Genomic DNA, 27,964 nt, shown 5'->3' on the forward strand with positions numbered 1-27,964 from the left:
TGTTAGCCAGGCTAATGTCGAACTCCTCACCTCAGGTGATCCGCCTGCCTCGGCCTCCCAAAGTGCTGGGATTACAGACGTGAGCCACCGCGCCTGGCCTCAAACAACTAATTATCAAGCTGAGGATGAAGTAGACAACCTTGACAGCTGTCTGTCCCTTACTGCCCTCCCTGACCCCTCATCCATTCAATCAGATATTGGGTCCTATAGATCCTTCTCTTAAATCTCTCAGATCATCCACTTGTATATCTGTTGCTCACATGACATCCTCATGTGGAGTTAGAACAAACATCTCAAACTCAACATGTTCAAAAGGACACTAATTTCTGCTCCCTCTTAAACCTGTTCCTGCTGCCGTATTCTGCTTTTCAGTGAACCAACCCTTCAGCAGAGCTTTTTTTTTTTTTTTTTTTTGAGACAAGGTCTCTCTGTACTGCCCAGGCTGGAGTGCAATGGTGCAATCATGGCTCACTGCAATGTCTGCCTCCTGACCTCAAGTGATCTTCCTGCCTCACCCTCCAGAGTAGCTGGCACTACAGGTGTGTGCCACCACACCCAGCCAATTTCTGTACTTTTTGTAGAGATGGAGTCTTGCTGTGTTGCCCAGGCTGGTCTTGAACTACTGAGCTCAAGTGATCCACCTGCCTTGGCCTCCCAAAGTGCTGGGATTACAGGTGTGAGCCACTGTGTCGAGCCAGCCAATCTTGACTACTTCTTAACCTCTCCATTACTTCACCATAATCTCTTGCCTAGATTATTTCAGTGTATCGTAACTGGTTTCCGTGCTTCTGCCCTTAACATGTGACTCCTGTTACTAGACTCATGTGCTAGAGGTTGCAGTGCACCACTAGCACTAGTACATGTGACTCCTGGAGTCACTTCTCACTGTAGTAGCCAGGGTAATCTTTTTTAAAAAAGTGGCACGATCTTGGCTCATTGTAACCTGTCTGCTGGATTCAAGCGATTCTCCTGCCTCAGCCTCCCAAGTAGCTGGATTACAGTGTGCACCACCACACCCAGCTGTATCTTTAGTAGAGACTGGGTTTTGCCATGTTGGCTAGGCTGTTTTCGAACTCCTGGCCTCAAGTGATCTGCCTACCTTGGACTCTAAGAGTGCGGGGATTATAGGTGTGAGCCACCACACCAGGCCCCAGCCAGTTTTTTAAAAAATATAAGTCACAATGGCCAGGCATGGTGGCTCATGCCTGTAATCCCAGCACTTTGGGAGGCCGAGGTGGGCGGATCACCTGAGGTCGGGAGTTCAAGACCAGCCTGGCCAGCATGGTGAAACGTCGTCTCTACTAAAAATACAAACAATTAGCTGGGCACGGTGGTGCATGCCTGTAGTCCCAGCTATTCAGGAGGCTGAGGCAGGAGAATTGCTTGAATCCGGCAGGCAGGGATTGCGGTGAGGCGAGATCGTGCCATTGCACTCCAGCCTGGGCAACAAGAGTGAAACTCCATCTCAAAAAAAATATATATATATATATATATGTATGTATATACACACACATATATACACACACATATATAGCTATATATCAGAAAATGTCACTCCTCTGCTCAAAATCTTCCAATGCCTCTTCAATTCAACCAGAATAAAGGTGAAAGTTTTAGAATTCCCTCCGAGGTCCTGCACAGTCTGGCCTCTGTATAATTTTCTAGCCTTCTCTTCTCCCACTCTGTTGCACCCATACTGGCTTCCCTGGTGCCCTCAAAGACACCCAGTGTGTTTCTCCTTAACTCCCTCACCCTTTGCAGATGCTCTTCAGTTTCCCTGGCCCATCTGCCCCCAGATAGCCCTATGGCACACTCCTTCCAGTAATTGAGATCCTTATCCTTTGTTCAAATGTCACCTATGCTGCGAGGCCTTGCCTGACCTCTCTATTTAAAATGCATCCCTCCCTCCAGCCCCACTTTCCCTCCTCCTCTGTTTCTCCATAGCATGGGTCTCTATGTACAATATTTCCTCCTTTTGAAAATTATTATCTGGGCTGGGCGTGGTGGCTCACGCCTGTAATCCCAGCACATTGGGAGGCCCAGGCGGGCAGATCACGAGGTCAGGAGATCAAGACCATCCTGGCTAACACGGTGAAACCCCCATCTCTACTAAAAAAAAATACAAAAAGCAGCCGGGTGTGGTGGTGGGTGCTTGTAGTTCCAGCTACTCGGGAGGCTGAGGCAAGAGAATGGCATGAACCCGGGAGGTGGAGCTTGCAGTGAGCCCAGATAGCACCACTGCACTCCAGCCTGGGCGACAGAGCGAGACTCTGTCTCAAAAAAATAAAAAAGAAAGAAAGAAAGAAAATTATTATCTGGCCGGGCACAGTGGCTCACGCCTGTAATCCCAGCACTTTGGGAGTCCAAGGCGGGTGGATCACCTGAGGTCAGGAGTTCAAGACCAGCTTGGCCAACATGGTGAAACCCCATCTCTACTAAAAGTACAAAAATTAGCTGGGCGTAGTGGCAGGCGCCTGTAATCCCAGCTACTTGGGAGGCTGAGGTGGGAGAATTGCTTGAACCTGGGAGGCGGAGCTTGCAGTAAGCCAAGATCGCACCACTGCACTCCAGCCTAGGCAACAAGAGCAAATCTCCAGCACAAAAAAAAAAAAAAAAAAAAAGAGAAAAAAAAAAGAAAATTATTATCTGTTGCCCATCATTAAAATGTAAGATCTGTGAGGCTGGGCGCATGGCTTATGCCTGTCATCCCAGCACTTTGGGAGGCCAAGGCAGGTGAATCACCTGAGGTCAGAAGTTCGAGACCAGCCTGGCCAAGATGGTGAAACCCTGTCTCTACTAAAAATAAAAAATTAGCTGGGCATGGTGGCACGTGCCTGTAGTCCCAGCTACTTGGGAAGCTGAGGCAGGATAATCTCTTGAACCTGGAAGGCGGAGGTTAGAGTGAGCCGAGATCACACCACTGCACTCCAGCCTGGGAGGTTGCAGTGAGCTGAGATAACTTTTAGTCAATTCAAGAAGTGGGGCAGCCTGGGCGACAGAGTGAGACTCTGTCTCAAAAAAAAAAAAAAAAAGTAAGATCTGTCAAAGGAGGTATTTTCTTTAATGCTAATACCTCCTTTAGCATTGTGCGTAGAATGGGACCTAGCACATTGTAGATGCCTAATAAATCTACGCATGGTGCGTAGACGTAGAATGGGACCTAGCACATTGTAGATGCCTAATAAATATTTGTCAAATCAATAAATGAATCCCATTCTCTCCATCTAGGTAGATGTTTCTACCCTAATGCAAGCATCACCGGTCACTTTTCCTTCATTCTTACCCCCTTTCAAAACATTCTCCATCCAGGAGACAAGGAGATGGTCCTAAAATGAAAGCCTGATGCCTTAAACCATATACTCCAAATTGCACTCTAGTTCCCAAGCAGAGTTTTAAGGCTTCTACCCTTCTTGTTCTGACTGCCTGGAGAGCTTATGGAAGTAAAGTTTCCTCTTGTTTTGCTCAACTCATCCTTAAGCATCCTTTAGGTTTTAACTTAAATGTCACTTCTTCAGGGAGTCTTTTTTTGAATCTCCCCAGATTGGGTTAGGCACCTGGCTGAAGTCACCCTGATAAGTGGTGGAGCTGGGGTAGGACAGGAAGCAGCTTACTGCCTTCCTCTTTGATGGTCCTTCCTCATCAGTATGTGTTTCCTTGTCTATTTCCCCTCACTGCACTCCGAGCCTCTTAAGGCAGGGCCTGAGTCTGGCGTCTCAGTATATAACAGAGTGCCTGGCACACACTTGTTCAAAGAACAACAGAATGTTTTCTAGTTCGTTCCCACAGTGTTATTGTAGAGGCTTGACAATGCATGGTTGGCCTTCATCTGTCCTGTAAAGGTTGAGACCCAAAAGCTCCATTCTCCGTCCTTGCAGTGCTCTCATGGTACTGAAATGTATGGGGTGGGGATGGGTGAAATTGGAAAATCAAGGAAGAGGGTCTCTGCCCCAGTAAGACCAGTTCTCTGGCCCCAGTAAGACCACTACTCTCATGATAACCCCTCAAAGTCTCCCTCGTCCTACAAGTTACTTGGAGAGCTCTGCTCATTCAAGCCATGGACACCCACCAGCAGTCAGTTGCTTCTTCCCCCATGCTGCCCTCACCTCCCAGACTTCTTGGCAATAAGGAGGAAAGGAGGGGATGGGTCAGTCCCACCATGTCCCCTGGAAGGGGCCTGGAGATGGCTGCCCCTCTCAGACCACATCCAGACCTGCCCCTGCAGGCTTCCCCCTTCTCCTGTGCAGCAAATCACCCCACCCTGGCCTCCCCACCACCTACCCCCTTGCAGCCTGCTGCCACCTCAGTGCCTGCCTGGCTGGGTTGAGTCACTTGTAGCTTGCATTCTTCTTCTGGTTAGGCCAGTTTGGCAAATCTCTCAGGCTCCCCGGCCCCCCTGATGCCTGTGGGACTCCCTCCCCAGGGCACCCAGCACCCCAGATGAGGCAAAGCAGACGCCTGGGAGGAATGCACAGGACTTTCTGGAGGAGATATTACAGATGGCATGGTAGATCTCTCTCCTCCTTAATTCTAGGGCTGGGGTCTCTGCCCTGGGCCCAGGAGTCCTTCTCTTTCCAGAAACAGCCTCAGCCTGGTGTCTTGCAGAACCACCTAAGCAGAGGATCTTGCTATTCTGCATTCTCTGGGGCAAGAACTTCACCCTGATACTGTGTCCTTGTAGGCTAAAGTCAGATGAGGATACCTTCCCCAGCCCCCAGTCTCCAGGGAGAAAAGGGAAAGGGCATGAGGGCCCCAGACAGGACCTGCTGCATTGCTCCATTCGAGAGTTCAGTAACAGGCTGCAGGGGAAGGAGTGTGGACCTCTCAGCAAAGGCCCCCCACAAGGCTAGGTCTCACAGAAGGGACAGGACATAAGAGCCCCCTCATAGGAGCTGACATCCCCTCTCCCTTGCTTATGATGTCCTACGACCTCCACCCCAGCCCCAGCCAAATCCCCTGCCACTGTCCAGGATAGAAAACCAGAAGGGAATGAATATGTGAGGGCCCAGGTGGTCACAGGTTCCAAGAACTGGGGGTGCAGCCCTCATCCTGAATGCCAGGCTAGTGCCTTCTCCCCCAGTGCAATGCCTCCCCACACTGGGCGTTGGGCTGTTTTGCTGCCCCCCAGCCCTGGAGAGGCAGGAGCTGGGCAGTCCAGGAAAGGAAGATATACCCGATACCTCCCTCCGCTGCCAGGCCCAGTGGAGTTGCTACGGCGGGTGGGCTGGCCTCTGTGTCACCCAGTGGGTGTCGCTGGTTCTGAATTGACCTTCTATCTGGATCCTGCCCCGGGCACTGGATTAGGAGGTGGAATTTAGATGTCATGTGAGAGGAGCTGGAAGCCGGGGCAAGGACTCCAAAAGAGATGAGGAGCGCCTGCCCTCCTCACCTGTCTGGGCCCCTCTTCCTAAGGCGAAAGAGGTTTTTGGTGAGAGGAGGGTAGAAGAGGGATGAAGTGGCAGGGAGAGGGCCTTTTCCCACCGCCTCATCTCCCCAGACTGCTCCTCGCCCCTACCCCCTTGACCTTAGAGGAATTCAGGACCAGTGAGGGAGAGCCTGTCCCTGCAGTCATTTCTTCATGACTGAAGAGCCACCAGCTGTGTGATCCCAACTCCCTGGCACCTCCTCCACTCTTGACAACAATCCTGGGGGACTCCCTCCATTGGCTTCTAAGTGGCTAAGTACAACCCACTCCCTCTGCCAGGGCCCCGGGTTTCCTGCTCCACTACTCCCGGCAGCGAGAAATGAGCACACAACCCAGGCACTTCTGCAAAGATGTTTAATGCACTTAGATTACAGAGAGGAAGACGGGGCAAGAAGGAAACGATATCTAAGTGAGTCACCCAAAAATTCTTACAAAAGTCCCAGGCTGGCTGCAGCCCTAGGAACCGAGTCGCCACTGACATTAAAAACTAATATAAAATTTTACAAAATCTGCTGGTTGCAGCATTCAGGTACTTGTACAAAAGGAGGGGTCGCTCTACAGGGCTCCTGACTTTTAACAGGGCCCCAGGCACCTCACCTGGCACGGATGTCCTGGAAGCCAGAGAGGGAAGACCAGATACAAAAATACAGTAAAGGAAATTCTCTACTGGTCAGCCCCATAGGGGCACCGACCTTCAGGTTTTCTCCCTGCTTGCAACTCAATCCGATACCCCAGTCCCAAGACCCTGTGTCTATTTTTAAAAATGCTCTAGCCCTTTTAGACTCTCCCCTCAGTGTCTCCAGTCCCTGCCTTGGAGCACTGCCCTTGGAAGAGAAAGATACAGGCAGGAAGAGGCACCAGCTCCCCAGACAGGCCTGAGACCTCGCACAAGCCTCCCAAACCCCCCTCAGAATTGCAGCTGAGTCTGCGGTCCTCCTGCAGCCCACACTGAGCCAGCGGAGCCATAGGATCCTGCCTTATATAGCAGGCAAACAGCAAAGGGAAAGGCCCTTCTCAGTACCTGGAGAGGTGGGCAGGACTAGGCAAGTCTCCAAGTAGCTTGCAGAAGAGGCAGATTTAGGGAGGGAGGCCCCTTCCCTCCTCCACACCCACTACAAGGTCAGGGGTTCCCACAGAGCTGCAGGGAGGGAAAGAAAGGGGACATTCACCAAGCATTCTGTGCCAGCAGCTGTGCTGGGCAGGGTCCACGGTCAGCTTGGCTTGATCTTCTTTAAGGTCCTCTCTCACCAGCCAGCAGCCTGAGAAACCTCTGGGAGGCACCAATGCCCATGGGAAAGGAGGCCTGGTCAGAGATGCGTGATACCCTGTCCTGCCTCAGAGTCAGTGAGATGGATCCTGGCCCCTGCAGGACCTTGGATGAGCGTGAGGCTCCTGACATATTGGGGTACGAAGGGGCCACAGGCTTCATGTGCTCATCATCTCGGAGCTCACCCACTTCCTCCTGCCTTACCCTGCTCCCCCAGAACAGGGCCACCATGCTGGCTGGTGTCTACCTTCAGTCCGCAAAGACCCTCCAGGCCTGGGGCAAGTTGCTGACCAGGTGCTTCACAAACTAATGACAAAGCTTAGCTCAGAAAATGCCCCATCCCCACCCAACCAACGATGGAGGCACCCAGCAGATGGAAGCAGGGCAAACTGTGGCAGGGGGCCCGCAGGCAGGTCCCCAGCAAGAGAGAGTTGAGGGAGAGGCTGGTCACCGTGGCGAGGAATGGAGGCGAACTGATGGCACCTCTCTGCCTATGAAATGTCAGAAGACAAGAGCTTCACAGGCAGGGCTGCTGTGGTGGGGGATGGCCAATAGGGCTCCCTCTGGGAAGTGCTCAGGGCAGTAGAGGCACAGCTGCCGACATCAGGTCCCAAGTGGCTTGCATCTTGGCTGGTGGGGACCTGGAGCCAGTCTCTCCCAAATACTCCAGGCTGATGTGCCTTGTGACTCTGAGCGTGATGGAGTTAACCAGATAGCCCTGGGGATGTGCAGAAGAGGCCAGGCCTAGTGGCTCCCTGGAGAACCCAGCTCGTGCCCTCATACCCCCGGGGCAGCTCTTTAACTGGATCTCTCATCAGCGGAGTCCCGCACCCTGTGGGCACTCCTGTGGCATCCCTGGTGGTGCCTGCATGTGCAGCGAGGCAGATGGGAGCAATAAGGAGCCCTGCATGGTCATGACTTTGCTTTGAAGAGGTGTAAAGAGTGATCTTGAAGTATAACAGCAGTCCTGTCCCTAGAATTGGGGGTAAGAAGGCAGGAAAGGGGCTTGTTGGTTCCAGGTCAGGAGTGGGAGATAACCCGAGAGGAACTCCAAAACCATGGGCTAGAGATAGGCTGGCTTCTGGAAGGCAGACTGAGATCTGCAATACGGGGGGTGAGGGGCTGAAGACCATGAGAGGCCAGGATGCCAGAAAAGAGACGGGATGAGGAGTGGAGAATAAAAGATAGGGCATGAATGGATACAGGGAGGATGGGAGGGCGGCAGAGAGCAGTGTTAGCAAAACCAAAGTGAACGAGATGTTGAGAGGTGGATTTTTCAGTTTTAGTAAGCCAGCCCTGCAGCCTGAAGGCTGGGAGGCCCAGGGACTGAGGAAATGGGACAGGACTGATTACAGAGCTGGAGACCCAGGCCCTGAGTGACAGTGGGGATGGTGTGTGATGTGCTGAACCTCACCCTCTCACAGGTAGGCCTGGTTGGGTGGAAAAGGCTTAGAAGATGAGGCTGGGGTCACTGAGTCTTTGAGACCCATTCACTCGGAAAACAGTAGCACCCCTCCCTGGCCCCAGCTAAACTAGGCTCAAAGCTGCACAAGGGAGTGTCTCTACTCTCCCCCTGCCACGGGCTCCACCAGGCCCGGCTAGGAAGAAAAGTCTCTCTGTGCAGCCGGCTCCTCCAGGGTTCTGGGCTGTCAGGCTAACACCAAGCACCTTCTCTGGTGGCAGCCCAAGGAGAGAGACAGCCCTAGGCCTCTGTCAGAGAATACGAACGTTCGACGGGGAATAAAGTTCTGTTTAAAAAACATTATATACATGGCTTCTGGACATCTTTGCAGAGCAATAAAATACCATCCGGTTTCTACAAAATAAAATAGGGAAGAAGAAGAAGAAAACCAAACATGATCAGAGGAATTGTTCCGTGGCCAGAGGAGCTGGAGTAGCAAAGGCTTCCAGAGCTGAGCTGGGAAGTACCTCCACGAGCTCTGCACCTGGCTGTCCGCCTCCCTCCTGCTGGGCTGTGCTGCGGGGGTAGGTGAGCATGAGGCCTGTCTCCACTTAGGGGCACAGCCAGGGTCCAGAGTCAAACCTCAAACCAGAATCTGTGCGGGCTGCAGGCAGGGAGGGTCCGCATTTGCCCACTCACTGGCCTGATGGGTCACAGGGCTTAGGCAGCTGGGGGGTGCGGCCCCTGAGCTGGAGGTGAGGTGGGGGGCCTATGGCCTGTGCACGGCACCCCACTGGGCTGCAGGGTGGTGCTGCGCAGTCTTCCTCACACTTGTCCTTTTATTTGTGGGGATCTCATTGACGCAACTGTTACACTGGAAGTCACTGGGGAGCGGTTGGGCTCCCCGCTGGCCCCTGCAGGGCCCAGCCCAGGCTAGTGTAGCGGACTGTCGAACACCATGTCAGGCAGGATGGAGACCTTCAGCTTCTTTTCTGGCCAGCTGTACTCTTTGGGAAGTTTGAACTGTGGAGGGAGCAAGCACAGACCAGGAGTGTGAGTGGTTAGCAGAATCCACTGTGCTCTTTCTAGAGACTGCCCAGGCCTGTCCCAGGTGGGAGGCTAGGCTCAAACGGCTGGAGTTGGTGACCCCTTCTTTCCCCATGGCCTGCTAATAATGAGCCAGGTTGGAGGAGGGTGTTTTCTCCTCCTTTCTCCACTAAGCTGACCTCCCTCTTGCTCACTTCCTTGGTTCTGCCTCTGGCCACAGGCATGTAAGGAATCTGCTCCCTGAGGCCCTGGGGCTGGAGGATGGGGGACTGGGGGAGGGTCTGGAGGCTGTGGGGAAGTGGCCTGAACTCTGTCACTGCCATGGCCTCTCTTTCAGAGGCTAGTGCAGGAAGAACCCTGGAACCTGTCCTCTGTAGCCTTGGCCAAAGGCTCCCAAGGGAAGGAGACCCCCGTTCAGCCCCAAGGTCAGAAACACACTTGCGGCCTTGGTGGGAGCAGAAGAGTGGGACAAGTGTGGCCTGAGGTGACTCCTTGGGTCTGGTGCAGCCTCAAGAGGGGCCAATCCCCACCCTGCTCCCCGTGTTCATTCGCACCACTTCCCAGGGTTACCAGCCTCAGAGTGCTCCCAGTGGTGGCCAAGGAGAGCCAAACGTCTCCCACCCCACCCCAGGAATCACTGATTTGCCTACAGTTGTGTTTCTCCCGTTCACCTGGGAGCTTCTGGTAGGGGAAGGGAAAGAAGCTGATGCCTCTTATTCCCTCTTTACTGTAGGATTTTGCATGCAGTCTGGTACACAGCTGGTGCTCAATAAATGCTCACTGCCTGGGACTGATGCTGGAACTCAGACACAGGGTCTTTTTTCTTTTGAGATGGAGTTTCGCTCTTGTTGCCCAGGCTGGAGTGCAATGGCGCGATCTCGGCCCACCGCAACTTTTGCTTCCCGGGTTCAAGCGATTCTTGTGCCTCAGCCTCCCAAGTAGCTGGGATTACAGGCATGGGCCACCACACCTGGCTAACTATTGAATTATTAGTAGAGACGGGGTTTCTCCATGTTGGTCAGGCTGGTCTCGAACTCCCGACCTCAGGTGATCCGCCTGCCTCGGCCTCCCAAAGTGCTAGGATTACAGACATGAGCCACTGCGCCCGGCCCAGGGTCTGTCTTTTCTAACTTGGCTAGGCCAGAAGTCAGGGCAGGGTGGAAAGGAGAGAACAGTGTTCTCAGCCTGCCTGGGGTTGGGGCTGGAGGCAGACAAGCCCAACCCTTCCTGGCTGCCTCCCTCTTCGCTCCCTCTGCTGGGGAACTGTCTCTGCCAGGACCTAAGTGGCAAGTGAGGCAGGGTGTGGGGACAGCCTCTGGACCGAAAAGGAAAAAAAGAAGAAAGTCATTTTTAGTGACCTACTTTCCTCTGCTCCCCCTGGCTTCTGTCCCTCTTGCCTGGACTGTCCCCCTCCTGCCCCCAAGCTCAAAGCAGCAGCCTGGCACAGTGCCATCCCAGTGCGACAAGGCCTCTCCGGAAGCGCTTCTGGGCAGCTGGCTCTGGTCTGACTGAATGGGGAGCTGGGACTCAGGGACCAGAGACTTGTGGGGGTTGATTGGCTGGCATGGACTGGGTGCTTGATGGCTTTAGAATATATAAATGAACACATTTCTCAAGCTGCATTCCAGAGGACAGAGGAGACACTGCTCTACTGGGGTGACCCTGGCTCTGGGGAGTTCCTGTCCACCTGGAGACCTGGACTGGACAGTCCTGCCCTGTGTACTCCCCTCAGCTTCCTGAACACCAGAAGACTGTGTCCTAGCTGGTACAGCCCGGGGAGCCCTGGAATCTGGAAGCTCCAACCCTGGCTGGAACCTAGCTCCTGCCTGGCCTCCCTCTGGGTAGAAAGCCTGGCCCCTAGGAGGCAAAGGAGTTCTCCCCCAAGCACATTTCCTGGCAGACCGGGCAAGGGAAGGGTCTCTCTCTGCCACAGGCAGGGCAGGGCCCAGGAGAGCTCTCCGGAGGCCCGGCCAGCCTGCTAATGTTCACTAACCCATGGGGCACTGAGGCCAGGAAGGCTCCCATCCCGCTGGAGTGCTGGGGGCAGGAGCAGGGGGAGGGGAAGGGACTTTCCAGGATGAGGTAAGTCCCTGCAAATGAGGATGCTGGGAACAAGGGAGAAAAAACAAAGGGGATTATGGACTCCATTCCTCTACCCCAGAGGAGTAGCTAGAGAAGGCATAGCCACAGCTGGCCTGCCAGTTCCTCCGGCTCTGTGCCAGGGCTGGAAGAGGGAGACTAAGAGGGGTCAGCTCATGGCTGGAGAAGGAAGAAGAGAGAGTGGCTCCTGGGTGGCCCAAGGCGAGGGCAGGAGTCCCTTGCTGCCCACCAGAACTCCCCAGTGGAATGTTCTCTGGCAACAGACATGGGCGTTCTGTTCAGAACCTGCCAGGGAACAGCAGGGGCTGGGGAGAACTCGTACTAGCCTGAAGGCCCTGGCTTCCTCTTCAATGAGGCTCTCAGGAGCTGGCAATTCAGACGATTTGCTGGGTGTCCTTACAAGGGCTGGGGGTAGGGCAGGGGATGGTGAGGGTGCATAGAAACAGAAGAGAAATCTACATTCTCCTCTCCAGCCTATCCCTGCACCTTGGGGAGGAGCCCATAGATGTAGCCACACAGATACATGCAAGCACACACGCACACACGTACACACGCACACAAGCATGCACAGACGCGCACACGCAAGCACACACACAGTCCCAGAGACGGGACCCGTTGTCAGGGAAAGTCAAACAAGCTTACTTCCTCTGGAGAAGTCAAATCTTCTAAATCCTCCAACATTTTCTCTACAAACTCTTCGGTCAACAGAATCTGTGAAGGCACAAAGCAGGCTTTTATTATTATTTTTTAAAATGTATGATCTTTTTGCCAACCACCAAGCTTTATACCTCTCTTCTGACCATGGAGGAGAGATGAGCTCACTGTGATCTGTTCAAGGGACAGAGGGAAGTGTTTGAGGCCTGTCCCCAACTGTCATTTCCCCCCACACCCTCACCTCCCTGCAATATCAGACTGGGGCATAGAAGGAAAGGGGTCAGGGGACAATGGGGAGAGGAGGGAGGACATCGGGAGGGCTGGGAATGCTGCTCCCAGAGGGGAGATGAAGACTGGTGAGGCTGGTAAAAAGGAATCTCAGGGAAAAAAAAGGAACAAAAAAGAAAACTCAAAAGGAAAAAAAATTAAAGCTGCTGCCCAGTCAGGCTCTCGTATCCCCCTCTGCCCCTCACCACGGCAGGACAAAAGGAATCTGTTTGGATTTGGAATACAAGCCCTGTGTGGAATCTGGAAGTGCCCTAGAAGGTACATCCAAGATTGTCTGAGTTGGAGAATCTGGAGATTGTGGACCATCATCTCTCATTTTACAGATGACAAAGGGACTCCCAACTTCCATTCCCATTCACAGTAGCCAGATCCTCCCAGACTGGAAGCTCCCAAGTGGGCTCGATCAGCCACTAAGTTCCTCCAGACTTCTTTGAGATTCCTCTTCTCTAGGTCACCTCCCAGCGTTCCACGTTGCTGTTCTAGTCTGACACCTCATTGCCTCTCACTTTGATGCTGAGTCTGGCCCCACTATTTGGCTGGCACAACCACCATCTTCATCGCTGAAGAAGTTTTCACAGCCAATACCAACATCCAAGGGCTCTCAGGGCCTTTAAAACCAGGCCTTTCTCAATCTGCTGGGCCATTTCTCCCCACCCACCCCTCTGGTCAGGCTGCTATGTAGAGCCAGGCCAAGCTGGTCCCAGGTCTGCACCCCACCACGCCCTGGGTGAGGATGTCTTTCCTCTTCCAACTCTGACCCCTTCCTTCACCCATCCCCCTCCCTGTCCTTGTCCCCAGGGCCTCCCAGCCTCCCTCCACTGCAGACCCTTCTGTACCCCCGGGCCACAACTCTGTCTCCTCCTGTACACCTTGAGCACCCAGGCAGGGCACAAAGGAAGAAAGATAACGGAGTGAAGATCCAGGTGAGGGGCTCCTCTGAGGGGAAACCCTCCCTGTGAGGAGGAGAATTGAGAACTTGAAAAAATACCCACCAGGTTTCCCCAGGGAACTGTCAGTTGCCAAGAACAAAAGTTTCCACACTGTGAGATAACAAGGAAGGTGAGCACACAGGACGGCTGGGGAGCTCGCAGGATAGAGGTCTCCAAAGCAAGAAGTGGATGGGGGTGGAGGAGGTAGTGAGAAATAAGAACACTACCCCCAAGTGAGCAGAAAAGCCGCCATCATACCGGGCATGCTAACTGCTCACTCCCTGTCTCCTGAGGAAGTGAGGAAACTGAGGCAAAGGCAGGTTATGTAATTTGCTCAGTGTCACACGGCTTGTGAGTGGTTAAGACTATATAGTGGTGATGTCTGGACTCTCACGTTAGTGCCAGGAGTACTGCTCCCGAATGCTGAACTCTCACCCCCAGGACACTGACTCATCTATTCATCCTTCCAGGGACACAGGCATGAAGGCAGTCCATTTCCCACGGGGACAAGCACTCCCTCTTGGTTGGCAGGGAGACAAAAGACCCAGCCTTCCCAGGCTCCAAGCCCATAGCAGGAACAAAATAGCTCTGACCACTGGTCCACATCTCCTCACCAAACTCTCTGTTCTAGGAGCTAGGGCCCCGACCGAGGACAGAGACAAGACACAGCAGGAGAGGCAAAGTTGGCAAAGTTCGGGGAGGTGCACCCCTAGAGTTCTTCCTAATTCCCCAAAGTGGGACTGGCTGACTCTGCCCAGACTCCAGTCATACACATACTCTCTCTCACAGCCTAAGCCCCTGCTCCTCCTACTCTCTTATCCCAGGGGTGTCCTCCCCAAAAGTTCAGTTTCCCCACCAGTTATCACCAGTCTGCTCAAGTAGTACAAAAGTTACATTCATATTTTTGGCATTTCCGGGGCTCATTGCCATCTCTGCAAATGCTAGCACAAACACAAGCATACCTAAAACCCAATTATATTACAATGGCTCCAGTCTGGGCTGGGCTAATTTCTAACTCACAAATAACTTGGAGGGAGGGGCCTTCTGTCAGATCAGCAAATAGATATGGGACTATAACAAGTGCTGGGGGTGAGATGGGGTGGAGGGAGGACAGGAAGAGGGGCAATGGTTCACAGGGGCTGTGGTCACCCAGTGAGACGCCAGAGTTATTCTTCAAGGAAACGTAATGCCACCAACATTCAGTTCGGTTCTAAGCTGGTTCCTCTGACAAAGGTCTGGAACTGGTGCTAGGGAGAGGGTGAGTTATGGTGGCTTTTAGTAGAGCAACCACCATGCGCAGCACCATCTGCGTGTGGACTTATTTTGGATTCGGTTCAGGGAGGGGATGGCCAGATCAAAAATGAGGACAAACCCTAGTTGCTCCTCCATTTTTGCTTTTGGTGATTTGCTGGTTCCTGCTGGAAACTTCACGTTATTTTAAAATAATTAAAGGGGAAAAATTATACATGAGATCTGCATGATATTAAGGGTGACATTCTCTGCAAAGAAACACGACAGACTGTCATAGCTCCAGGCACCTAATTTAATTTCCTTTGGGAGTTAAACCTTAGAAGGTTGGATTGAACAAACAGGCCCTGTTCTTTGTATATTTAAGACCTGGAGCTGAGAATGTTAACAGATCGTATCAACAGGACACTGGAGATAGACAGCTAAGACGGGGCAGCTCCTGGGAGCTCTCCCGAGTAACAGACTCGCCCTTGTGATGCAACTGTGGGAAAAGCCTGTGCAGTTCTGGAGCTTGGCACTCCTGAGGCTCACTGGGTCCCTACAGAGCTGCTTGGCTCTGTCACAAATAATAATGGGAATGGTGATGATAAAAATGACAGTAAAAATGGCCAATAGCAGAAGCAGTACCTCCACCAGGTGCCAGGCGCTGTGCTAAGAGCTTGATCAGTGTCATTTCACTGAATCCTTGTGGCAGTTCTGCTAGGGAGGTAACTATCATCCCCACTTTGCCCAAGGGTAGGTACCCAGAGGAGTCAAGTCTCTGGACTTTTACTTTTTAGATGAAATCTCTTGCTCTGTCACCCAGGCTGGAGGGCAGTGGCACCATCTTGGCTCACTGCAACCTCCGCCTCCTGGGTTCAAGCTATTCTCCTGCTTCAGCCTCCCGAGTAGCTGGGATTACAGGTGACCATCACCATGTCCGGCTAATTTTTATATTTTCAGTAGAGACGGAGTTTTGCCATGTTGGCCAGGCCGGTCTTGAACTCCTGACTACAAATGATCCATCCACCTTGGCCTCCCAAAGTGCTGGGATTACAGGCATGAGCCACCGCACCTGGCCATGGTGGTAGAGGATGCTCTTTTCCTGTCTGGGAAGACACCCCAACTGTAGAAGCCTATATAGATGGGGATGACTTCTCTGTCTTCTGATGAGGGAAATGAAGGTAGCTTTGGTTTTTACCAATGACCTGGAAAATCAGCAGTCCCAACCTCCACCAGCCACACATTTCCTGGCCACCTGCTCAACTTAAGAGGGCTGGAAACGTGAGAGTCACAGACACTGCTAAAAAATCAGACTGGTCAACTGAAAAGGAGGGCAAACCATGCCCAGAGATGGTTCCCAAGTGGGGGCAGTGGGGCAAATTCCCAGGCCAGCCTAGTGAATACATACATCTTGACAGTTCACTAGCCCAGAAAGTAGCAGTAGAAATAATATTGATAACAGCACTCACTGATATTTGTGCTTACCAAGAGCCAGGCAGAAAACACTTATGTTTGTACACAAACAGCCCTCAGAGGGAGGAGACCCTCTAGTAAGAGAGGAAGACTCCCGATCAATCTGAGCAGCACATTCCCTTGGGAAGCTTCTGAAAATAAGGGGATGCTAGGCCCCATTCACACCTCCTGAATCAGAATACTCTAGGTCAAGGTCAAGGCCCTTGCATATTTTTTTTGTGAGACGGAGTTTTGCTCTTGTTTCCCAGGTTGGAGTGCAATGGCGTGATCTCAGCTCACCACAACCTCTGCCTCCTGGGTTCAAGCAATTTTCTTGCCTCAGTCTCTCGAGTAGCTGGGATTACAGGCATGTGCCACCACGCCCAGCTATATTTGTTTTTGTTTTTTTTTTCTGAGACGGAGTCTCGCTCTGTTACCCAGGCTGCAGTGCAGTAGCGTGATCTCAGCTCACTGCAAGCTCCGCCTCCTGGATTCACGCCATTCTCCTGCCTCAGCCTCCCAAAGTGTTGGGATTACAGGCATGAACCACTGGGCCCAGCCAGGGACCGGAGTTTTATCTGCTGTTTAACAGCAGACAAACAAGCTGGGACTACAGGCGCCTGCCACCACACCCGGCTAATTTTTTGCATTTTTAGTAGAGACAGGGTTTCTTGTGTTAGCCAGGATGATCTCGATCTCCCGACCTCGTGATCCGCCTGCCTCGGCCTCCCAAAGTGTTGGGATTACAGGCGTGAGCCACCGTGTCCGGCGGGCACTTGTATTTTATTTTATTTTTTGAGATGGAGTCCCACTCTGTCACCCAGGCTAGAGTGCAGTAGTGTGATCTTGGCTCACTGCAAGCTCTGCCTTCCGGGTTCACGCCATTCTCCTGCCTCAGCCTCCTGAGTAGCTGGGACTACAGGCGCCCGCCACCACGCTTGGCTAATTTTTTTTGTATTTTTAGTAGAGACAGGGTTTCACCGTGTTAGCCAGGATGGTTCGTGATCCACCCGTCTCGGCCTCCCAAAGTGCTGGGATTACAGGTGTGAGACATGGCGCCCGACCGGCACTTGTATTTTTAAGTGGTGCCCCAGTAGCTGGGACTACAGGCGCCCGCCACCACGCTTGGCTAATTTTTTTTGTATTTTTAGTAGAGACAGGGTTTCACCGTGTTAGCCAGGATGGTCTCATTCTCCTGACCTCGTGATCCACCCGTCTCGGCCTCCCAAAGTGCTGGGATTACAGGTGTGAGACATGGCGCCCGACCGGCACTTGTATTTTTAAGTGGTGCCCCAGGAGGTCATGATGGGGGGCTGCTGGGGAAATACGCCCACAGGGAAAGAGGGTTTGGGCACAGACTTAACCAATATGGGTGAGTTGGTGGCTATAGCTCCACCACCGTCAAACTGGCTGAGCTGCGAGGGGAGCAATGGATCCAGTTACCCCCAGTTCCCACCTTTGGCCAGGGAAGGGGGCTTGGAATCTAGGCCAGCAGCTACTCCAGTGTGCTCACACCAGCTGCCTTAACCAGCTTGGCTGGGTGATGGTGAAGGAGGATTGTCAACAACCTCCCAATTCCCCAGGTCCCAGCAAGTTCCAGAAAGGAACCCGAAAAGTGATCTTGTGTCAGTGCCTGCCCTGGGCAAGCCAGGCTGCGCTGCAGGCAGGGGCCCAGCTGCTGCAGATCTGACGCCGATTCAGATGTCTGTGGTCAATGATATTTCTGAGTCTGCAAAGAGTGGCTGACAATGCCCACTCCTTCCCCTTGGTATGACAATCCACACTTTGTCCAGGGCCTTGTTTGTTCTTCATGTTGACACGTTGTTCTTGCTTCCCAACAAGTTTGGCTTTCTTTTCCCTCCCTTTCCTCCTCTCAGGGAAGGAAATGTGTTGTTTACAGTGGAAGAGCCTGCCAAGGAGCTGCTCTGGCACCCACGATGGCAGTGGAGGAGGCAGGGACGGGGAAGCAGTCCTGTCTGCGTCCCTTCCCTCCCACTGCTACTCCACAGGCCAGACAAAAGCCAGAAAACAGCCTGGAGAACACCCTCCTCCCAGGTCAGGGGCAGAGGCGTGTGGTGCAGCAGGTAGCGGGCTGCAGTGCGGGCACAGGTCTTGCTCATTTCCCGTTCTTAGTGGGTGGTGAAAAGTTGGCTCTGGTGGCAGAAGCAGGCTCAGACTCCTGCTCTGGCTGTGGGATGCCAGGGACACAATGGGGCATCACAGTCCTTTCCTACAAGGAAGCGTGCTTCCCCAGGAGCATTGCTGGGCTCTAAATCTTAGTGGGTGTCCCCCTGAACAACAAGGTCTCTGGGGCAGTCCAAGCAAAGGTCTCCAGGGAGAATAAGTATGGCTGGGTTCACCCATGGAAGGAGGAACAGTAGAGGCACCAAAGAGGAGGTGCCCAGGGCATGGGCTGGGAATTCCCAAGTCATCTTCTACACAACATCCAAATGGGTGGCAGAAGGCAGGGCTTGTCTAGAGGAGAGCTCGGCAGCACCTTCCCAAGCCTGGCCTGGAGCAGCAGAGCCCACTTGGAACAGCTGCTGGGCGTCTTCTCCCACGCCTGGGGCTTCCCATCAGGGCTGGCAGAGAATGCCTGGGACTGGAGGCGCCACCTGGGTGAGCTGTCAGACACCACACAGCTGAGAAAGCATTGCGGGGCCTACAACAATATTCTCATATTTGGTGATGTGACCTCTATGTGACCGCTGGGGCTGAGACTTATCCCCCTTCAGATCAACCCTGGCTGGGGACAGATGAACGACTCAGCTCTGGGCCGGGCTCCCGCTCAGAAGACTAACAGTCCAGTGTTGACAGGCTCAAGGGAAAGAGGCTTGTTAAAGCCACCAGGGTGAGGAATGCTGGGGGGAAGGAGGTGCAGGAGCAGACTTTGGCAGGCCCCCTCCCAGGGTCTGAAAAGCCTCCTGCACAGCCCCGGAGTTGGCTGATAAGCTTTACAGTCTCAGCAAGGATGAAAACAGCAAATGGCAGGGCAGACGGAGTCAAGGTGCCGTTCCCTGGAAAGTGAAAGCCTGTGGAACTGGTGCTGGCTTCCTGCACCCCCAGATCCTCCATAAAGCAGGGAGTGTCCACTGTGCTCCACCTGGTCTGCAGACAGCCCTGCTTTGCCACATGCTGGGGCCCTGACTCTCCTGGGTCTGGACTGATGGGGGAAGGTGAGGGAGCGGGTGGGTGTGGAGGCCTGTCTGGGGCCATTCCACAGGCTCCGGAAAGGGGCTCGGGTTCTCAAACCTTCTACCTTTTCCTCTCGGCCTCTCCTTGTCACTCTTCCCCCTGCAGGGTGTCTCTGTCATGCTTTCTCCCAAGAGATAACAGGCCTGGGCTGGTGGCCAGAACAAGGTGCCAAGGCTGAGAGTGAGGGCTTCCAAGGCTGCTGTAACAAAGTCATCCTAGCCCCTCCATTGCAGCTGGGACCAATGGGAGAGTTCCGGCAGCAGTTAAAAGAACAGAAGGCTGGGTCTCTTCATGTCCTAGGTCTATTGGATTTCGCTCCTTCCTACTCCTCTGCCTCCAATAGGCCTGGGCACACAAGGCCCAAGAAGACACCTTGGAACCCTGGGGACGTGAACAAGAGATGCCTGCAGGGAGCAAACGTGGGCCTTTCTGTGCTGGGGTCCCCTCCTGAGGAGCCTATGGCCCTCCTTGGCCGAGGGGAGTGGCCCTCACTGGCGACTGCAAGTCTAACCCCAGGCCTCTAGGAGGTCCTGCAGACTCCCATGGAGACAGCCAGCCCCAGAGGGAGACCTAGAGGCCCCCAAGTAATTACAAGCCCAGGTTCCCACAAGCAAGGGAGCTGCCTGTGACCACAGTGGCAAGACCCTAACAGGGGCGGTTGGCTGGCAGTCAGAGGCAGAAAATGCTGACTGCCTGGCAGGGGGAGGAGGGCTGGTGTGGGTGTTGGCTCCACCGCTGAGAATCCAGCTGGGGGCAGGGTCAGAGGGTTTCCCAGGGCTCCTTGGAAAGGGCCTGAGAAACCCCTCGGTGATCAAGGGTGGGTGCTTGGGGTGTGGGGCCTCCGCCAGCCTTCCCGGGAGCTCTCCTGTGAGCTGGCCCCGTGGTGGACCACACTAATGAGCCCATAACACAGGCCTTTGATTGAGCAGCTCCCAGCACAGCAACTTTATTGAAACATGCCGAGGCCAGCAGCTCGTTCCCACCGCGCCCCGGTTCCCTGGGCAACAGCCCACGGGAGGGGACCATGTGCTGGGGAGCCAGCGGGTGCTGGGCCTCAGGCTCGCTAAGGGGCTGCCAGGGAGGTGAGGGGGTTGTAGCACTGGGAGTGGGAACCCCAGAAGCTAGGGGGTCAGGGGCTTGGACAATTGGGGTTGGGTCCAAAGGGCAATCAGAGGACTGAGGGGCAATGGGACATCTGCCCAGTCCTGTTGGGGCCAAGGTTCCTGAGCTGCTGAAAATTGGAGGGTAGAAAGACATTCCAGGAGGGGAGGGCAGAGCTCCGAGGATAGGTTCAGAGCTGAGGATGTGAAATGTAACTGGGTAGAATGTATTCTGCAGTTTGGGGAGGCCCCAGTCCCGACTGTCCCAGGAAAACGTGCTTGAACCTTACACACACACACACACACACGCGCACGCGCTACCTGAGGACACTTGGGAATGATGACCTGTGAACTCTCAGGGGCTCATCCTTACCTCCAGCCTCCTCAGCAGCTCTGCCCAGGAGACAGGCCTGCTCCCTCCCTGTTCTCCACAGGGGCAGAGGCAGCAGCCCGGGACATGGCTGGGGGTAGGGAATTAGGTGAGGCCCTTTCCACTTGTGCTGGGCTAATTTCAAATATTACACTTCACAGCTTTTGTTACAGTAACTACCAACACCACATGGACAGAAATCTAATGTTACCAAGTGGGACTTTTAAAATGTATTTATAACTTTATGGTTCAAAGTAATTTTGTTATGAAACGATATAATAACAACAGTGGAAAAAGGCAAGATAATTTATGGAACACAATATCCCTAAAGCACTAGCTTCCATTTCTATCTCAGCTTAGTCTGGGGAGTGTGGTTGGTGTCCTTTGTTTGCTGTTTGTTTTAATTAAGGGTTAGTATTTTGGTGGTGGGGGGAGAAGAGGGGGCTGGCCTGAAGGAGGAGAAATTCTGTAGACAAGCAGGGACAAAAAGTGCGTCTGTATTGAGTACATATGCTTCACAGACTCCCCAGACTGGGTGAAACCCACAAACCCAGCATCATTCCCTTCTCCTCTACTGTAATGCCACATGCCTCTCCAATATATCACAAACCAGGTATGGCCACCTTTAGGTTTAGGGTCAGGTTCCCTTTCTCGATACTCATGAGTGAGGTGAGGTAAAGTGTTCAGTCCTCTCTCCACCCCCAACAAACAAACAAATGCCAAAAAAGGATGCTGTCCCTCCAAGATAATCGGGAGTGCGGTGGAGCAGGCTGAGCACCCATTAGAGACCCAGGACAGGGTGGGGGCTGGAAAGAGGCCTATGGCTCTGAGGCCCCAGTACCCTGCTTGGCATCAGCTCTGAAGCTCGCTCCAGCCAGAAGAGCAAAGGAAGTACAAAGTGCTCTGGACCAGCCAGCCGATCTCTGGTCACACAAACTCAGGAGGAATGGGAGGGCCGTCAGATCAGGGGTGGGCTGGGAAAGGGAGGCTCTTCCCACTGAGGTCTGCCGAGTCCCTGGTCCAGGCACACATGCCACTGTCTGAATTCTGGTGGGATTTCCATGCAGCCATTGGAGAGTGGCCTCCACACATCCTCCCATCTTGCTTCATCCTCGAGTTCTTGTACCTTGGTTTACCCAGGATACAGAAAGTCTTATATCCCTCCAACCTGGATTTCCATGGGAAACAGAATTACCAAGAGCCAGGGCCTGGAAAGTTAACACTTGTGTCTCAGGTGACGGGGGAGAAGGTCAGGAAGTGCTCCTAGAGCTGCTGGAGTGGGTAGCAGCATCCACACTCCACATCTACCCACAGGCCCCAGGCCCTGAATCCAAGAGGCGCTCATGACCAGCCTCCCAGGAAGGGGTGCCACCAAGAGCTGCCAAGGGAGAAGAGGAGGGGTGGACAAGGAAGAGTCTACGAAAGGAAGGAGGGAGAAGAAAAAGGGCCTTCTCACTTGTAACCAGGGTCCATGAGCTGCGTAAGGATGTTCCTCGGTGGCAAAGGCGCCTTCCACTCCCGTGGAGACAAATGTGATGGCCATGTCACCTGTGATACTTTTATATGTAAAGTGCCGTCCATGCAGGAGCCTGCCCCTGGGAATGGGAACATGGAGACAGTGAGGAGCTGGGCCTAGAAACAGTTCCAAGCACAGCAGGCCTGGCCAAAGCTCTGGGACAGTGGGGACTATGGTCTGTGGGCCAGGTACATGCTCTCCTGGCTCCCTACCTGTCCATCAACAGGGGGCTGTATCTAAACACGCTCATTTCAGCACCTTCAAAGAGAAGCCCCTCTCACAAATTATCTAAGGTTATCCTTCCAAAGTGCTCAAAGCTAGCAGAAAACACTGAGTTCAAAAGTCCTGCAGAGATCCTGCAGAGATTCAAGCTTGTCTCCCTTAGGAAAACTGAGGCCAGAGAGGCAAGGTAGCAATTGCTGAGGTCACGCCCAGAGGTAAGAGGGGGTCACATCCCTCCTTGGGGGATGGAGGTGAGGTAGTGTCTAGACAAGTTTCCCTGGGACGATGGGATAGTGCCTCCACAGTGGGACACTTCAGTGTCCAGGGCAGAATCTTCCACCTGCTCCTGGGCTTTCCCATAACATTTAAGTGGCTGGCCCAAAGGCCACAGCACATCTTTAAAAAAAAGCAAGCAAGCAAGCTGAAGCCAAGTGGGGTCACTCAGGGAGCCACAAAAGTTACTGTTAATCCCTAGTCTGGAAATACACCTGGGGGAGGGGCAGGCAGGGGCAGCTAATGGGCAGAGCCGCCCATCAGCAAAGGAAGTGGAACCTGCCCTGTGCCTTCTCAGGCTGCCTCCAATTAACCCTTCACCAGTTGAAAGGCCCTGGGCTTTGGCCAGAGAAGTGGCTAGGGAGGATGTGGTGGTGGGATGGCGGTAGACCCCGCCAGGTCCTGTTCATTCTGGCCACTTGCTCTCTGTCCGCTGCTCAGGGTGGCTGGCCAAGGCTGGTTACCCTTCAAACTCACTCCCAGGTGCTGGGGACAGTGGGGAGGGTCCCAACTGTGCCATTTCTTCCTCCCTGTCACTGTTCTGTGAGTTTAGAGTTACTCTTGGTGCCTCTGCTGCTCAAAGTGTGGGTGGAGCCCCAGGGCTGTGGGGTAGCCAGCTGTAGCAGATGCAGCCGTGCAGCAGCCCTGAGCACAGAGCTGAGCTCTGGCCATTGGACTGGGCTTCTGGCACTGTGGACAGAAGCAGAAGGGACACAGCTGGGCTTCCTGGTCCCTCAAGGAGTTTGCTGGGCTGGCCACTAGGTTTTAGAACTGAGTGTTTTGCATGAGAAAAGCAGCAAGCAGGAGAAAATAGAGCCCAACCCACCCAACCCCGCCCTGACAAACCAGTGCTACTGGGAACCCTGCCATCCTGCCCTGGGCTTGTGGGTGGCTGGGGGCACCTGAGACTCCCTGGGTCACAGAGTCTTCCTAAGGGGAACAGGGCTGAGGAACACTTCTCTGGATAAAGGAGAGTTCTTTAGCACCTATTCCCTGTGGATTCTGACTCCAGAACTTGCGAATGAGGAAGGCCTGTCAAGCAAGCAATCAGAGACCAATGGGGCTCTCTGGCCACAATGCTGGACCCATTGGGGACTGTGCTGCTCTGGGCTTGATGCGAGATGCAGACAAGAGAGCCCTTCTCTAGGAAGGATGGCAGACTTCTCACCACCTAGGCCAGCCAGAGGGTTGGGCAAGGAGAACACCCCATGGCCCAGTGACGTGGGGACAACTGGTTGGTTCACAGTCCCCAGGCTCCTAAACAGGCCCCAAGTGGAGTAGCTCTCCTCCCTCCCTGAGCCCCAGCCTGCTTAGGTGTGTAGGCTGCTGACAGGTGCCTCACCCTCACCAGGGAGACAGGCCTGGTGGCTCCTTGGAGGCCCTGGAGGACGCCTGCTGGGGGAGGGGGCTGGGGAGACTCTGAAGTGCCCCCTGGAGGCTGAGCTGGGTGCTGTGGGATAAACTGTGTGGCAGGGCTGTCTTCACTCACCTTAGGCAGAGAGGAATGAGGGCTCCGGACTCCTGGTTGAATTTCAGATGTACGCTCTCGAGCTGCCGCGTGCGAATCAGCTCATGGGGAATGATGGCTGTGGAGCTGTCACTTTCTAGGCTGTCTTTGCGGCTCCTGTGAAGCAAGCACAGGAAAAGGTTCAGCACAAGGTGAAAAGCTCAGGGAGGAGCAAGATGGGAGTCTCCAGCTGGGCTCCTGAGTAATAAAGACAATAATGGTGACTGATGATAATGATGGTGACAGCCACCATTCTGTATATGCCTGGCGAGCACCAGCCACTGCATCAAGCACTTCTCACTGACTGGCTACTCCTCACAATGCCCCCAAGAAATGGCTGCCACCATTCTCTCTTTTTTTTTAAAGAGAAGGAACTGGGGATCAGGGAGGCTAAGTAATTTGCCCAGGTTGCACAGCCAGGGAGTGGGCAGAGTTGAGATCCGGTCTCAGGTAGGTCTGGCTCTATAAAGCCTGCATCTTTGGCCAACATTCTATTTTTTTTGAGATAGTGTCTTGCTCTGTTACCCAGGCTGGAGCGCAGTGGCGCAATCTCGGCTCATCACAACCTCCGCCTCCTGGGTTCAAGCAATTCCCCTGCCTTAGCTGGGATCATAGGCATCTGCCACCATGCCCGGCTAATTTTTGTTTTTTTAGTGGAGATGGGGTTTCACCATGTTAGCCAGGCTGGTCTTCAACTCCTGACCTCAGGTGATCCGCCCGTCTTGGCCTCCCAAAGTGCTGGGATTATAGGTGTGAGCCACTGCACTCAGCCTTTTTTTCTTTTTTTTTTTTTTTTGCAGTTGTAATTTTGTTTATTAACTAAACTGTAAACTCTAGACTGTAAGCGATGTGAAGAAGTGTTAGCCAGGATGGTCTCGATCTTCTGACCTCGTGATCCGCCCGTCTCGGCCTCCCAAAGTGCTGGGATTACAGGCTTGAGCCACCGCGCTCAGCCTTTTTTTCTTTTTTATGGGTAGCAGTTGTAATTTTGTTTATTAACTAAACTGTAAACTCTAGACTGTAAGCGATGTGAAGAAATGTCAGTTAGGTGCAGTGGCTCACGCTTGTAATCCCCGCGCTCTGGGAGGTCAAGGCAGGAGGATCACTTGAGTCTAGGAGTTTGAAACTAGCCTAGGCAACATGGCAAAACCCTGTCTCTACAAAAATACAAAAATTAGCTGGGCGTGGTGGCATGTGCCTGTAGTCCCAGCTACTTGGGGCGCTGAGGTTCGAAGAACGCTAGAGCCTAGGAAGTCAAGGCTGCAGTGAGCCATGACCATGCCACTGCACTCCAACCTGGGCGACAGACCGAGACCCTGTCTCAAAAAAAAAGAGAAATGTTGGATAAACATGGTGGCTCATGCCTATAAACCCAGCGCTTTGGGAGGCCAAGGCAGGAGAATCACTTGAGTCCAGGAGTTTGAGACCAACCAGGGCAACATAGAGAGACGCTGTCTCTACAAGAAAAATTTAAAAATTAGCCAGACATGGTGATGCACACCTATAGTTCCAGCTACTTGGGAGGTTGATGTGGGAGGATCACTTGAGCCTGGGAGGTCGAGACTGCCATGAGCCATAATTGTGCCACTGCACTCTAGCTTGGGCGACAAAGAGAGACCCTGTCTCAAAAAAAAAAAAAAAAAAAATAGTTCACCACTATTTCCCTAGTGCTTAGTACCGGTGGGAACCTGGTACCCATTAAGCACACAATATCTGTTGAATGAGTGGAAAGACTGAAAAAAGGCACTAACATGTGGCATATCACAAACCTTGACATTGGGAATTTACTGCATTGGTGCATACATACCTGTCCTATTTCATTCACCATTCTTCTATTCATGTGTCTGTTTAACTCACTGTTTTTCTTGATAACCCCTGTGACCTCTTCTATCTCCACCATTTCATGGCTTTGAAGGCCTGTTTGAGTCCTGTCATCTCCTGCCCATCTCTTTAATGGGACACGTCTTGGAATACAAACTTCAAGCCAGGAAGCTAATACCTTGCAAGGTGTAGTAAGCAGGATAGTCCCTCTGTCCCACAACAAGGAGGTCAGAGTCTCTAAGGCTGTTGCCTTCATTTACCTACATTATGAAGTCCAAATCAATCAGCCTTCTGTTGTTCTGGGGCATAAATTACTAAATCACATCTGCATGACGGAGCTGATTTATAGGGATGTGATGTTATCTGGAGTCTGCTGCCAAGACCTGCAGAAGTCATCTAAAACTAAAAAATTCTATTTTTAGTTTTTTGTTTTTTGTTTTTTAATCTCCATGTGCCTGGCTTATTTCACTTAACATAATGATCTCTCGTTCCATCTGTGTGGCTGCAAATGACAGGATTTCATTTCTTATGGCCAAATAGTATTCCATTATGTATATATACTATATTTTCTTTACTCATTCGTCCATTGTTGTATACTTAGGTTGATTCCATGTCTTTGCTATTGTGATTAGGGCTGCAATAACCATGCACTTGTACCTACCCTTTGATATACTGATTTATTTTCCTTCAGATGAATACTTAGTAGTGGGATGGCCAGATCATACTATAGTTCTATTTTTAGGTTTTTTTTTTTTTTTAATCTTCAAACTTTGTTCCACAATGGATATACTGTTGAGGGAAACATGAAGTACTGGCAGAGAGATCACATCTCCCCTTTTCTGTGTTGATTCTTCTTGGGATATGTGTTTCATTTCTTGGGATCCTGGTGAGAATTTGCATGTTTTTGACCATAGCATATTACAAGGAAGAATTCCCTCTACTAATTGGTTTCTCCCTTGGATTACTAGTCCTATTAAAAAGCTTTGTAAGGGAATAAGAAACTGAGGTGGTAATTACTAGAGGAGAAGGAGTAACATAGTTCCATGAGGGGAAAATAATTGTCCTCAACTATGTTTTGGAGCAATGGGAGACAGAAGAAGACTTAAATACAAAAGCAACCTGGGATGGCGGCAAAAGTCTTCCTATTTGGTTCATTAAAAAAAGTGTTATAAATTCTCAATGACCTACTCCCAGGCTTAGGACTCCTATTAAAATCCTGCTGTGCGAGAGCTAAAATCTTAATTGAAAATAGAGCAGATTGAGCCAACACTGTATTTATTAAAGCTATTATTGATGCTCACTGCTCTCAGATGGATTTTTCTTATGATGCTGGAAGGACTATGGGAAGCTTTGCAGTCCAGAGCATCATTTAGCTTTAGCTACAAGGCTAGCTGGAAACCACAGTGCCTAGCAGCACAGAGCAGGGGCTGGGTGTCTGAGTGGCAGGGACTGACATAGCTGTGCTAGAAGGAAGGTTGCACCCTCGTGGTAGATGGTGCAAAATGAGGCTGACTCCTATGTCAGGACATATACACGAGCAGCCACAGAAGCAAATGAATGGTGCTTTACACACAGAAGAAAGCCAAATGTTGGATGAAAAAGCACCAGAGAGGGCAGAGGAAGGCCAGGGCTTGGATCTGATAAAGATGCTGTGTTTCTGTAGCTCTGTATCCAAGCCTGTTGAAGTATCCTTGGCTCTTAATTTCAGGGGAAGCTGATTCTTTTTTGTTTGTTTGTTTTTGATGGTAGGTTTTAAAAATGGATACATAATATTTTATATACTTATGGGGTGCATGTCATATTTTGTTACATGCATAGAATATGTAATGATCAAGTCAGGGTACCCATCACCTTTAGTATTTACCATTTCTCTGTGTTGGGTACATTTCAGGTTTTTGCTTTGCTTCTAGTTATTTTGAAATACTGCAATACTGCAATACATGGTTTGTAACTATAGTCACCCTACTCTGTTTTTTTTTTTTTTCTTTAGATAGAGTCTCACTCTGTCGCTAGGCTGGAGTGCAGTGATGCGATCTCAGCTCACTGCAGCTTCTGCCTCCCAGATTCAAGGGATTCTCCTACCTCAGCTTCCTGAGTAGCTAGGACTACAGGCACGCGCCACCACGCCCAGCTAACTTTTGTATTTTTAGTAGAGATGGGGTTTCACCA

General features: G+C 52.3%; 1 protein-coding gene across 2 annotated transcripts in view; it reads right to left on the minus strand.

Moving 5' to 3' along the window:
- Nucleotides 1-5,762: 5,762 nt before the first annotated feature.
- The window catches only part of SUFU (suppressor of fused homolog (Drosophila)), a 139,192-nt gene continuing 116,990 nt past the window's right edge, over nucleotides 5,763-27,964 (minus strand). The window contains exons 9-12 of one of the 2 annotated variants that reach the window (XM_011957379.1): nucleotides 23,957-24,091; nucleotides 21,913-22,051; nucleotides 11,881-11,949; nucleotides 5,763-9,114 (exon numbers count right to left, since the gene is read on the minus strand). In XM_011957379.1, coding sequence (XP_011812769.1) covers nucleotides 9,025-9,114; nucleotides 11,881-11,949; nucleotides 21,913-22,051; nucleotides 23,957-24,091 — 433 coding nt within the window. In that variant the 3' untranslated portion in view covers nucleotides 5,763-9,024. Of the gene's footprint in view, nucleotides 9,115-11,880; nucleotides 11,950-19,902; nucleotides 20,284-21,912; nucleotides 22,052-23,956; nucleotides 24,092-27,964 lie in introns of those variants that run through there. The other variant, XM_011957380.1, reaches the window with a different exon arrangement.

The sequence above is a fragment of the Colobus angolensis genome, unplaced genomic scaffold (assembly GCF_000951035.1).
Source record: "Colobus angolensis palliatus isolate OR3802 unplaced genomic scaffold, Cang.pa_1.0 Scaffold44, whole genome shotgun sequence".
Classification (NCBI taxonomy): Eukaryota; Metazoa; Chordata; class Mammalia; order Primates; family Cercopithecidae; genus Colobus; species Colobus angolensis.